The sequence below is a fragment of the Uloborus diversus genome, chromosome 6 (assembly GCF_026930045.1).
Source record: "Uloborus diversus isolate 005 chromosome 6, Udiv.v.3.1, whole genome shotgun sequence".
In the NCBI taxonomy this organism is placed as follows: domain Eukaryota; kingdom Metazoa; phylum Arthropoda; class Arachnida; order Araneae; family Uloboridae; genus Uloborus; species Uloborus diversus.
In genome coordinates this window covers 97,013,390-97,027,118 of record NC_072736.1, presented here as the reverse complement: position 1 = coordinate 97,027,118, position 13,729 = coordinate 97,013,390, and the positions used below count along the sequence as shown (strand labels likewise).

Here is a 13,729-nt window from a genome sequence, read left to right as displayed (position 1 = left end):
CACTTTATTTCAATGCAAATTGTATATTCCAGCTTTTTTTTTCTTCTTTTGATGGCATTGAATAAGTTTCAATTAGTGACTGTTTGTCCTCATTTTACTCTATTATTTGATCTATTAATTGATAAAATTGTAAAAAATTGAAAATGTTAGTGATAATTATTCATTTTTGTAAATGTCAATTTTTTTTTCTATCTCCAAAGGTAGTAATGGCAGACTGCAGTTTTCTAGACCTCAAAGTGCTCAAAAAGCTGCTGCTTTGTTAGGTTGTACTGTTGAAGACCTTGCTAAATGTATTTTTTCTCCTGATCACAGTGGTCCAGTATCAGGAAAGGTGTCACCCAGGTTGTATATTTTATATCAACGTAAATGATTGCTGTACCTTTTAATTATCATAGTAGGATATACAGGCCCAGCTCCTGGGGTCCGCCTAGGCAGCCACCAACCTAGGTGGCCGCCTAGTTTTTTTTTTTTTTTTTTTAAGTATAGATATGTTTCAGTTTCATAAGATTCACTGCTTCAGTGCTGTAGGATTCATTGCTTCAATGCCAGTGTGTATTAGTGCTTGGACATGCAAAACATAGTTCAGAATTTTTCAAGAAACTCAATTTAATTTTAGAGGCAGCAATCTTAAGTCTTTTGAAAATATTATTTGTTTCAGTGCCATAAGATGCACTACTTTAGTGTTGAAAAAGATAATTTAAAGTGTGTACCAGTGCTTGGATATGCAAATCCTAGTTTGAAATTTAACTAGAAACTCACTTTAATTTTAAGATATTTACTATTGTTTTCATTTTATTAATATATTATTATTTTACATTAATATTATTGTTATTCAATGGGGAGGGGGTGGCACTTGGGAATATCACCTAGGGTGGCAGAACTACTAGAGCCGGCCCTGAGGATAAAGATTTTAAAAAACACAGTAATGATTTTTTTTTTTAATGTCTATGCCGGCCCTGAGGATAAAGATTTTAAAAAACACAGTAATGATTTTTTTTTTTTTAATGTCTATGTTGTGTGTGATGTACTTTTAAATTATAGAATCTATTTAGCAGAAAGTTACCACCCCTAAGCCCGGGCTATGGCAGATTTACATGCAATATACCAAACAGCCTGGTTATCACATCCTCAGACTGCAGTTTCGTTCTTATTAGAACTCCTCAGTCAGGAATAGTGAATAACCGAGCCAGAGGCTGATATCATCTTATTGAACCTGATAGTGCCAACAAAATGGTAGATAAAGTGAATGTAACTCACCAGCCAGTGTTTGCAGCATGGTACGGTTCGACTGGTGAATGAAAGGCAAAGCTTGCGTATTTTTAGCAGTAAGTTACCACCCCTTGGCAGGGCTAAGGCAGAACTACATGCAATATGCCAGACAAATGGAGCAAGGGCCGCCCATATAGGGGGGAGCTCGAGCCCCCCCCCCCCCCTCTTTAGAAAGGAGAACTTCCTTGCTTTTAGTACTTTTTTCTTTGCAAAAATGTAAAAACATTTCTTCTCCAGTCATTAAATGAATAAGTTATTAAAAATGTCAAATTTGAAAGACTCTAATCTGTCCTGAAATCTGTTTCCATGGAGGAAATATCCTGCTAAACGACGGTTAAAATATCTGAGCCCCCTTTACAATTTTGAATATGGGCGCCCATGAAATGGAAGCACACCCATTTTAGGGTATGTTGATTAAAAACCCTCTTAGAGCAGTATGTTGTTTTTTTAAACCCCATTTAAACAGACCCATAATTTTTGCCTACTTTTGGGTTTAAAATTTCTGAGAAGTTAAAAAAAACAATTAATTGAAATATTTTCACAATTTGAACAATTATTTATTTGTTCTTCACTACAGGAATCTAGTACTTCAAAAAGAACAATAGATTTTATCACTTGAGATGTAACTTGGCCTAAATTGTATGTAATCATAGAAACTACAAAATATGAAATCTCCATTTTGGGTTTCATCATTTTTTGTACTTTTCTTCAGAAAATGCTGAATTTTTAACTTGTTTTCCAGTTTTTACCACTGAGAGACAATTTTCAAGCTTTGTCCATATGCTTATGCTACCATATGTCCCACCTTTTCCTTCAAAGAGACAAAAAAAAAAAAAAAAAAAAAAAAAAAAAAATCCTTTAATAAAGTTTTAATTATGTTTCTTTGGGTTTTATTTGAACCCTCCCCCCCCTCCCAAAAACAAAATCTGGATCCATGAGTTTAAAAAGGAACCCTGGTTTTTGCCAATCCTCTTACATGAACCTTATTAATGAATTACTTGTGAATTATGATAATTATAATTCTGTACTACAAATTTGATATTTTATGCATTTATCACACTTTTTACTCCCACAAAATATTGTCTTTCATTTAATTTTATTCTTTTAGATTCCCACAGATATGTGTGTGTTAGTTTGAGCTTCCCATTGTTTAAATTTCAATTTTTTTTCTCCAAATCGGCTCATTTTGTAATTTCCGACAGGTCAAGTGATGGTACTGTGGAAGCAATTGAATGTTTACAGGCTATGGTATCTGGATTATATGCTGAAGTGTTTAGTGCTCTCATTTTTCTCATTAACAGGTAATGAATCTTTGCTTAAATAACTTTTACATTTCATTTGTTTACATTGAATTTACTTCATTTTCTTATGTTTAGATTGGGTCCTTTTGATAAGTTTCAATATACTCTGAAAATCATGTGATGTCTATTTTCTCTTTATTATTTTTTGCTTTATATATTATTTAGTTATTTTTTGTGCATGATCTTTTAATTTGAGAGCAGACAAATGCTTGCAGCAATTTTTTTAAAAAAAATCTTTTGTTCAAGTCAAGATTGTTGAACAGTGCCCTTACTCATTTGATGTGTGTTTAATGTTGATATTCTTTTATATGATTTATCATGTGTAAGTACATTATTGATAGTAATATTTCACTGATTTGTGCTAACTGAATGCTGAAATATACTCACATTGATATGAATGCAACAGATTTCTGTTTCTAGCAAAATATTTTATTTTTTAAATCATATTTTTAGAGTAATTCATTGGAAAGTGTTTAAATACAAAGCATATCGAACAAATTTATTGATAATGCATGCTTAATTCTTTCAAATCCTACTAAGCAATTAGTATGTTCTGCACAGGAAAATTAAATAGTATTTACAATATCCAACTTATTTTTTTTATCTTTCATTACCTCCAATATTACTAAACAAATCTATAAGAGCTATCTATAAAAATGTGCAATTACGGGATAGTTATAGGATTTCGAATTCAGTTTCAGTTTTAGTACTGAAACTGGTGTTACTGCATGATTTAAATGTCTGTTTTTAACCATAATCTGTTAAAATACCATATGCAGTGCTGGATCTACAATTTGTCTGAACCAGGGCAAAACCTTATCAAACTTCCTTCATGTTTCATATATTGTTTCAACGCAAGAATCCCCCCCCCCTTCACTAGATTCAGCACTTCCCATGTCACTGTTAAACAACGTAGCAGATCTAACATTCTTTCTATACAATAAATTTAACTATTACTGATTGTTTTAGTACACCTGAACAAACTTATTGTTTTTCAGGGGTGCCGACCTAAAGGGGGCCATGGCGCAGACTGCGGCATTAAAATTTTTAGAGGGGTGTTTTGAGGATATTTTTCCCTTCTTTTGGGGGGGGGGGGCTTTGCAATATTTAGGGGGTGCACCCTTGATCTTAGGGGAGGCAACCCTGTGTTTTCTGTCTATGAAGAGGCTTGGTGTTTAAAACAACTAACCCTTTATGTTTCTATTTATGATGCAGAGCTATAAACGGAACTGGTCGAAGCATGGCATCTATTCATTTGTTAGATTGTCCCGGTTTTCAAAATCCTGCTACTTGTGGTCGTATCATGGGTGCTAACCTTGAAGATTTGTGTCACAATTATTGCCAAGAAAGATTGCAATCACTTTATTATGACACAACTTTTCTCACTCAACAAGAAAGATATCTTCAGGTACATATATTTCAGTTTTTGATGTTTTTGTACTATTTGTTTTCTCATTTCAAGCAATCTTTTCTTGCTTTTTTTGATATTGTATTGTTACTATAGCTTATGTTTTTGTGAATGTAAATGTTTCTTGTTCTTTTATACTTAGTATTGGCAAAGTAAGTAACAAGTAATTAATAATTTTTCTGTTGATCTAATATTTTTCATCTCTCATATTTTGAAACCTCTGCAACAGTCAGACGCGATTACATACACGCTGAGGCACATTAAGAGTACAATTCTTGCCTTTGCAAACATGTCCCATTGGTGCTTTTGTGCCATTATTAATCCTGTTTCAAAAAAACCAACCTTCCTTGGTACAGCAATTTAATGAAATAAGTCTGAACTCTCTAAATCGTGAGAGCCGTTTTATCCACATTCCAACATGCACACCTGTTTCACACATGGCGCCATCGACTATAATATTTTGCATAAACATAATGTTTCTTCTTCAACCAATGAATCTCGATAAGAAATTTAAATTATTTTACGAAAATTTATAAGATTTTTCTCGCATTTTATGAATTATGCTTAACTTTTGGAAACCAATGTATATAAGCTTTTTCACTGATCAACATTACCTCCTTCCACCCAGTTTTTAATTTATGGAATCCCTGGAAACCTTGCTCCTCTTTGTTTTCAGTAGGCTACATGTTGTACATGACTTTAACAATATGGCAGCTGATTTAAGAGAAAGTGTTTTTCGTCTCGAAGTTCTGCTGTTTAAAAAAGATTGTAGTGGATCAAAGTCGGAATGGATATTGTAGCTGAAATTCGAGATAATAGAGGCTTTTGGGAAAACATATTCAAGATGGGGGGAAATGTTGAATTTATGCTATGAATGCAGTGAAATTTTAAAATTTTGATGCAGGAAGGTTTTCAAGATAGGCAGGTTGGAGATTAACTTGTTCAACTACATATTGCTTGTCTTTTTGGTTGGTATTCTAATATTATTCATCTTTTTTAATTCTCAGCTTTATTATTTGTAGGAAAATATTGAGTGGAACAAAGAAGAATTTCATATTTCTAATCCAGCTCCTCTCATTGATGTAATTGATCATACCCCTCAGCAAGGCGCGGTTCGGGCATCTACAGCTGATCTTCGTGAAATTGGAAAGCGAGGACTTCTGTGGCTGCTGGATGAAGAATCGTTGTTTCCCGGTGCGAGTGAAAAATCTTTCTTAGATAAAGTGTTTACTAACTACTCAGGAAAAGGTGCTTAAATGAATATTTGCTATGTTTATTAATATTTTTACTTATTTGCTTTTTTCTTTCAATTTTTATTTATTTTATTAGCTTACTACCCGGCGTTGCCCGGGTGCTTTTCAATGCAACACATCTTTTGGATTATCAAATGAATGAATTCTATCTAAATGAGCGTAAAAAAATACATTCACCCCCCTTTCTAGGCTCAAATCTTCAAAATACTTTAAATAACACAGAAAATCAATCTTTTGCTGAAAAAGTAACATCAACTTAGAGCAAAAACGTATGAAGAAAATTGTTTGGGCTCTGTAGTGTATGCTGGTACGTTGTCTGAGGTTAAATCAGATGGGCGGTACATAAATTGTCTTAATGGCAAAGACAAATGATTGTCTTTTGCACGTCTTGTGGGACAACCTTTTACATGATGCTTCGAAAAAAAGCTTTGTGCCGCCTTTGTAGGTTTTGCTTTCCCCAAGACTTAAAAAAATGCAACAGTACTTTCGACGTACAATTTATTCGAAAATAAATCATTGAATGCTTCCTTAGAAAGAGTCGTGAGCTTACCAAAAAAAAAAGTCAATTATTATTATCAGGCACAAATATATACAAAATAGTATTCTTGGACACAGTCATAATATTTTCAGATTAATTTAAAATCATCCTCAATGTCCACAAGCTAAACAGATAGTCCACTGTACAGAAAGTAAAGAATTCAGTCAGTGTTGTTAATAGACGATAACACTCCGTTTTACGGATTTTTTGGCGATGTTTTCGAATGAAGGTATCAAGTGCTACGTTGTTTTGTATGTTTTCAGGCAAGCACATTTCGCAGAAAAAGTTTGCTTAGTATAAAAAAAAAACTTTACAAAATGTGTCTGCTCGCTCTTTCCAAGGTTCATTAGTGCCATGCCATAGAGTAAAATTGGATAAGTGTAACTTGCCTAAAAAGACACATGTCAGCTACATTTTATTTTCTTATATTAACGTCAAATTTATATTTTCGTAGGTAAAAATGACTGCTAGACAGTAATATTAATGTCTTGTAACGATTTGAAATTTGTCAAGATTTAAGTCCTAGATCAAATTTTTAAAACGTAATACTTGCCGTAAATGTTATACATGATATCTCACATTGATACAGGTAGAGAGAGCACGTATTTAAGTTTGTTGCTTTAGACAGATTATTCTTTAGAGAACAAAATTTTAATTTACAGACACAGTCGTTGTGAGAGGTGGGAATGGGTCCACTGACTACATTACAGTCATTATTTTAAGTTATGTAAAACATTAAAAATGGAAGTGATTGCACGTGAACTTATTGAACGCATTATTTAAAAACCGTCAATTAAACTGCGTTATAGAGAAAGAAGTAAGCGTGCGCATTTTGGTCACTATCTGTGTTAGATTTTGTTTTTAAATTATTTGCAGGCCGGAAAATTAAAAAAAAAAGTCTACGTCTTGTTTATACTTACAACTGTACAATAGACAAAGCTTTTGTTTTATTTTACAGAATCTTGTTGCATATTTTGTTCCCCTTATCCACAGCTTAAAAGCAAACGAAATGTATTTCACGTTTCGAAACGTAGTCTAAAAGTTTAAAACTTAAATGATTCAAATTTTTCTAATCCATAAATTTAATTTAAAACTTTCTCCTAAATATTGTTCTTAATCCCCTTCCCAGCAGCAAGAAACATTTGTGAGTGAAACCAACCTTGAGCAAGTAACATAAAGTTATCTATATTGAAAATAGTTACATCTCAAATACATTTACAGCACTTAATCGTCCATTGTTGCTACACATGAGATACAAAGTGTTTCACCTTATCCCTATACTGTTAAAGAGAGTTTAAGCTATGACAGTGATAATTTTCCATTCATATTAGCAATTTTTTGCAGTTTAAAACAGTTTAAATTTAAATTAATATTTATTTGCACTTTTCCTAAACTTAAAACTCCAACCCTCCCAAACTGTATGAATTACGCCAAATTATATTTCCGTGTTTTTTGCAGGTAAAAAAGGTGCACAATCTTTAATTTTAGCACGCATTGGCAATCTTAGTATGGTAGTTTATGTGCATGTAAGAAACGTTATGATCATCCCCCCTCCCTCTTGAAAAACAAATTCCAGATACGCTACAAATTCCTACGCACAAGTATTATTTTGCAATTCATTTGCGAAATTAGTATTTTTTTACCCTTGTTCTTTGTTAGACTTCAGCGATTAAACTTAGTTGGACCGAAATAGGTAAAGATCCGACGTAAATCATGGAATCGTATAAAGAATATATGCATATTGGTTTTAAGGACCATCCAACATTAAATTGTTGAAGCTTGTACATGGATAATGAATGAATTATTGATACCGAGATGATTTTGGTATTTTCTGGGCTGTTCATGTGGAAAATACTGATTTGATAATTTCGTTCTACCATTGGTGCAACGGAAATACCAAAGGAAAGCATGCAAAGTAAGTAGAACTGTCGGAGACCGCTATTCAAAAAACTCTAAACAGCAGCATTCCGATTTCGTTCGGTTTTCTTGCCAATCATGCTTTACACCAGTCGCGAACCGGCATTAACAGTAAACTTTGAGAATACCTTTAGTTTTGATTGCATTTAAAATATTTCCTGGTGGTTATAAGTTGCAAATCATTTTTATTAGCTTGGAATCAAAGTTCCTAAATTTAACGATAGTAGTTAATCTTTGAAGAAACTTCATCCAGCGCAATTTATTACGGGCTTTTCATTTAAACTAAATTAATAACTATACACAAATTTGTTCGTGTAGAAAAGGGCAATTTTATGACTCAAAATATAAATTCAGACCATTTTGGGTCTTTTAAAAATTCCAAAAACCCGCCTATATGAATTGCTGAGCAACAATTTACCTTTGTGCTAAATGTGGAAGAAATCCGACGAAAACTGGATTTGTAGAAGGAGTATACACACACCCATAAACATACATCCATTTATATATAGATTTACCCCTGTTCTTTGATTGCCTGGAGCGACTTCTATTAAACCGAATTAGGTTATCAGTTATATTTGAACCGAATAACTTAAAAATTCGACGTAAATCAAGGAATAGTATAAAGAAAATTTATATATTGCAAATTGGTTTTATAAGGATCATAGAACATTAAATTAAATTTCCGTTGTAAGGGTGAAATAGATATGGTTTTAATAAAATTAGTCTAATGCTGAAACAGTTTAAGATCGTACGTTAATATTGAATGAAATATTATTACCTTACTCATGTTTGTATTTTCTTTGCTATTAACAGGAAAACACTGATCCAAAATTACACGCAACCCATACTGTTGCGGATTTTATGATTAAACAATATTTCAAATTTTTGATTTAACGTTGGCACTCTAATTAAGTAGAACCATGAGTAGCATCGATGGACCCCTGGGGCTTCGTAGGTCGCAGTTTAAGAAATGATGTACAGCATCATTTCTTATATCTACGGCTTTCTCGCCAAACATGCTTTAACGCTCATCGCTAAACGGCTTTCGTTCAGGATACGTTTTGTGTTGATTGCATTTAAAATAGCTCCTGGTGGTTATGTTGATAATCGTTTTCATTTGCTTTGAACCAAGGTTCACAAATTTAACGATTAAAGTTAATCTTTGAAGAAACTTCATCTACGGCATATTTTTACGGGCTTTTCATTTAGACTAAATTCATAACTATACAAAAATTCGTTCGTGCAGAAAAGAGCAATTTTATGACTTAAAATATGAAATTAGACCTCTTTCGGTGTTTTTAGAATTCCAAAAACCCGCTTATATGAATTCCTGAGCAACAATTTACCTTTGTGCCAAATTTGGAAGAAATCCGACGAAAACTGTGGATTTGTATAAGGAACATACACACATACCCACAAACATACATCCATTTTTATATATATAGATTTTTCAAGAAAAAAGTAGTATATGTGCGAAAAGAAATGAATGATGGGTGAAAAGTTTACCTTTTACAAAAAGAATGAGAAAATCATCATGCATTTAGTGAAAATAAGAAAATATTGCAAATGCATATTTTGTGATGATAAGATACCATTTGAGCAATGCATATAAGTGTGAGATTTGGGATGCAAGTAAAGTTGTTTGCACCCCAAAGCTCACAAGTTTCAGGAATTATGAAAGTGTTACTCACGTTCTGAAAGTATACATGCAGCACGTTTAGCGATTTGTGCTATAAATATGTTGATTTATTTATTAAAGGAAAAATCTGTTCAGGGTTGGATATGTTTTTATAACTTTTTATCAAATTTCCATTTGTCGAATTTGTTTCCAAACCATGCTCTGAAGCTGAAGATGCCCAGAGGCTCCTTGAACTAAACTGTTTGGTATGGGGGGGGGGAGGATTCTCAATTTGCTGAATGAAATTCCAATTTTGCGAAGAATAAAATACTAGCATACACACATATTTTCATGCATGACTTCTAATGCTAAGAAACATTAGGCATCATTAATAAGCTAGAGTAAAAATTTTAAATTTAAACCCCTTGAATGAGTTGCAAATGTACAATCAAGAGGGAAAATTGAAAGTCCTTTCAAAAGCCTTGTAAAATTGAAAATCCGTTACATGTGTTTTATTTGTTAACAAATAGAAACTGGCAGCAGATAAAAAGTTTAAATCATTGCGTTTGCTTTCCTTGTCGGCCAACAATGGATTCGATTACCAAGGGCTTGAATAAAAGCTTAGCATTCTGTTAGTATGAATCAAAATTGCTGCGTAATTTACTTATAAATCAGTCAAGGATTGCAGTTTTTTTCCTTTTGATTTTGAAAAATACATTTGAAGTTAATAGCAATATGTGCAGTTAATTACTTTAAATCTCCCTTTATTTACTTTAAAAAGAAAGTAAACAAGAAATTAAAGTATAAAAAAATACTTTTTGAGTAACGATCACACATTTAAATTTACTCTTGAATACTTATTGCTATTTTTTACAATAAAACAGTTTTGAAATTATTATTTTTGTTAGGGCATAAATAATTAATCAAATTTATGCTTGGGTACTTTCCATCTCCAATTTTTGATTTGATAGACATTTAGTTTTAAAATCGTGATAATATTAGTTCTTATTTTTTAAAGAGATATTGAATTGTTAATACATTTAGCTGTTGATTGCTAGGGAAAAAGTTAACCAGAACCTGAATTTTGTTAACTTATAAGTTCATTTTCTTTTTCTACAGATTATCAGCAAATGGTAAGAAAAGGGCCATATAATCATCAATTTACTGTTCAGCATTTCCATGGTACTAATCCAGTGGTGTACTCAGTTACTGGATGGCTACGTTACTCAAGAGAGCATCCTGCTGCTCGACAGGCTTCCTATCTTCTTCAAGAGTCACAGAAGTAATTAAAAAACGCTTTTAATGTTTTTTCAGGAAAATAATGTGAATATATCTTTCATATCTTTCAGAAACTTGAGTATTGCATAAGAGTGTGCAATGTTTCCAAAATGAAAACATGGAAGTGTTTATTAACAATGCAATCTAATATACAGATACAAAATTTGTTTCTGTCTATAATATGAACGTATAAAATTCTTCTTTTCATAAATTTTTCCAAAGAAAAATTGATTTGAAATGAAACACAAATAAGCAAAGTAAGTGTTAAAATTAAAAAATTGCAGACAATAAATACCAGTGGTAGGACAAACATGGATCTGATTTTGAGCGACGGTAGCCATTGAAGGCGATACTACACAGCATGATTTAGAAAAACTTCAATCACACACACACATAGAAAGCCTACTTACAGTTTGAGCTTTGCATGTCTTTTACTCCAAACTAAAAAAAGTCCAATTGCATTCTTTACTCCTCGCTGCCTCCAATGATGTATTCAATCTTAAAATTCTTAAATATTGCATATGGAGCCGTTCAGTTGCACAGTCAGGAATTTCTCATGATGAAGATGGTGGATTAACTTTGTGCTTAACTAGAGTGGATCCAGCCCTTTTCTTTTGGAAGGAGGTCATTATATAGCACAGCAAAAAAAAAAAGCTCTTTAAAATACTTCTTCTTGCTTATGTAAAATGAACCCCTGACACCAAATATGAATCCCTTTTGAACATCACTTTCTAAAATTGTGTTTTTGGAACTTAAATAAAAATTACCAAAGACAGTACCTTCTCCCTTTATGTCACTAAAAATGGCTTAAAATAGCATTTTAAGATTTCAGTTTCAAAAAATTTAGGATTAAGAGCCCTAGAACTTCTTTTTCAGAAATGTGTATAAGAACTTATTTTGTGAGGAGTCCAAGCCAAACATTATGAGAACTTTCTAAATTTAAGTTTGAAAATAATAAAAGCCTTAGTGAGTAGTTTTGAATTTTTCGCTAAGGACTTGAGCCCTTTTTGCCCTGCCCTTAAATAGGCCCGTGTGTTCCTTCTCCCTAATATCATCAATGATAGCCTAAAATTGTGTTTTATAACTACAATTTTGAAACTTTTCGGATGCAGGACACCGGGCCCTCCTATTTCTGTGTAAATATTTCCTTTACAATATAATTGATATTTTTAGTTCTTTTTCTCCTTGTATGTGACTCTTCATTTCTGTGATCATATTCTAGTTGATACCTTTCTAAACCTGATGCTGAATCTGCTCCCTATCTCTTTCACTCTCTTTATATATCAAAAAATATATATATTTGAAAAACAATCGAGAGGCCGCCTGCAGCCCTTCCCCTAGTATTTTTGATCTCATGACTTAACTGATTGTATTAAAAGTTTAGATTGAAATGATTTTTAGGATTGGGTACAAAATCAGGGTTTGGAGGGTTGGTTGGGGGTGAATATGTGTACCGTAATTTTGGGATAGAAAATCTGCGGCTTATACATGTTTTAAAGCTGAAATTTAACATCTGCGGCATATCTTCCAGGGCGGAGTATCTGAAGAAATTACCCCCCCCCCCACCCTTCTTTCTTAGTGTTTCTCATGTTCGTCCAATCGAGCGGCAATGTTAAAATTCATTAATAAACGCAAGTAGGGCTCTCAAATAGCACCATGAAACAGATTTCCCATTAAATTTAATTTCTCACACCTTTTAACCTGCGTTAGTTAGCGCCAATTTTACTGCTGTTAGCTGTTGTTGTTCTTTCTAGTGTTGCCAGATTCGTGATGGTAACATACGTTTCACAAGGCTGAAAAATGGAGGAATTGCTAACTTGTCTGAGTTAGTCCCTATTACCTGAGTAATGTTTTAAAATGTCTCGATGATAATAAAAAAAATCAATTGATAAAAGGTAAACAATTTTTTGATGAACTGCTAAGTATAACACAATGATTTGAAAACTTCTCATCCAACCAAATGTAGATGTCATCTGGCAACACTAGGTTTTTGCGTAACCGTAACATTTTCCGACCCTTTTTTTTTTACCCGAAGTTAATTCCATTTCTATCCATCAACAAGGCAGTGGCTTGTTACAGTTCCGTTCTAACTATAATTAATGATCACATCCATCCATACATATGTATACAAAGAGAGATGTATATAGAGGGGGTGGGGTGCCATGTTTTGATACGCTCTTCTGCGGCGTATACCATGGGGCGGCTTATCCAATGAACTTTTGTTTTTAGTTAGTAAATTAGGTACAGATGTGATATACCCCCCCCCCCCATTTGGCGACATCCAATTTTTTGCACAAAATTGAAATATTTTTCTCGCCAATGAGGCGATAAATTTTTAAGCATGGCATCCCTGGTGAAACTAACCTGTGGTTGGCAACGCGAAGGCAAACTTGTTCGAACTTGTTTACTTGGGTTCTTGGTTTTACGCAGGAGAGATACGTGTTGTTTTGTGCAATATACCTTACAGGAATGCTTATTTTGTGTTAGTTTAGATTCAGTAGTTGTGTTTTGAAGTAAAAACATTAGAAAATGCCAGTTTCTTCAAACTTGAAGGTTAATTAAAAGTTAACTCCAACGTGGTGTGTATCTGTAACGCGCCATTGTCAGATGATGTTTTGTTTTGGACTGAGTGTGAGGATTTATACCATAAAAAGGTAAGTTCTTTATTTTAGAATTCACATAAAAATTCTCACTTCGGAAATTCTTTGTTTTTTACAAATCCTTGAGGGGTTCTTGTAGCTTTTAACTTTATTTTTACTGTATGTTAATTAATTTTACAAAAATAGTTCGGTTATTTTGTTCTAAAAGTTAATTCTTATCGATGCCACGAATTATTTAGACATTAACGTGCCTCCTTTAGGTACTGAATTTTATGTTAACAATTGAAAGTTCTTTCGGTTGTACTCTTAAAAATGCTGAATTTTATTAATAAATCTGCACAATAATGGTGCATATTTCACACTTAAAACTGTGTCACTATTGTACACTGAACGGAAGGAGCCACCCTTGGGTGTACATACACATGAATATGCATAATATACATAAATATACATAATTGTGACCATACTCCGACTGTAATGTATATTAACATTCGGAGGGATAACGGACCGAGCGAAGCGAGGTCCTGGCGAGCCAGAGGTCTCATAG

At 33.0% G+C, this 13,729-nt stretch overlaps 1 protein-coding gene across 1 annotated transcript in view; it reads left to right on the top strand.

Annotated features, from left to right (window-relative positions):
* LOC129224622 (unconventional myosin-XVIIIa-like) overlaps positions 1 to 13,729 on the top strand; it is a 190,833-nt gene that overhangs the window by 33,704 nt on the left and 143,400 nt on the right. Inside the window, 5 exon segments of the mRNA XM_054859106.1 lie at positions 201 to 342; positions 2,472 to 2,570; positions 3,786 to 3,978; positions 5,001 to 5,226; positions 10,424 to 10,586. Of these exon segments, the coding sequence (XP_054715081.1) occupies positions 201 to 342; positions 2,472 to 2,570; positions 3,786 to 3,978; positions 5,001 to 5,226; positions 10,424 to 10,586 (823 nt within the window).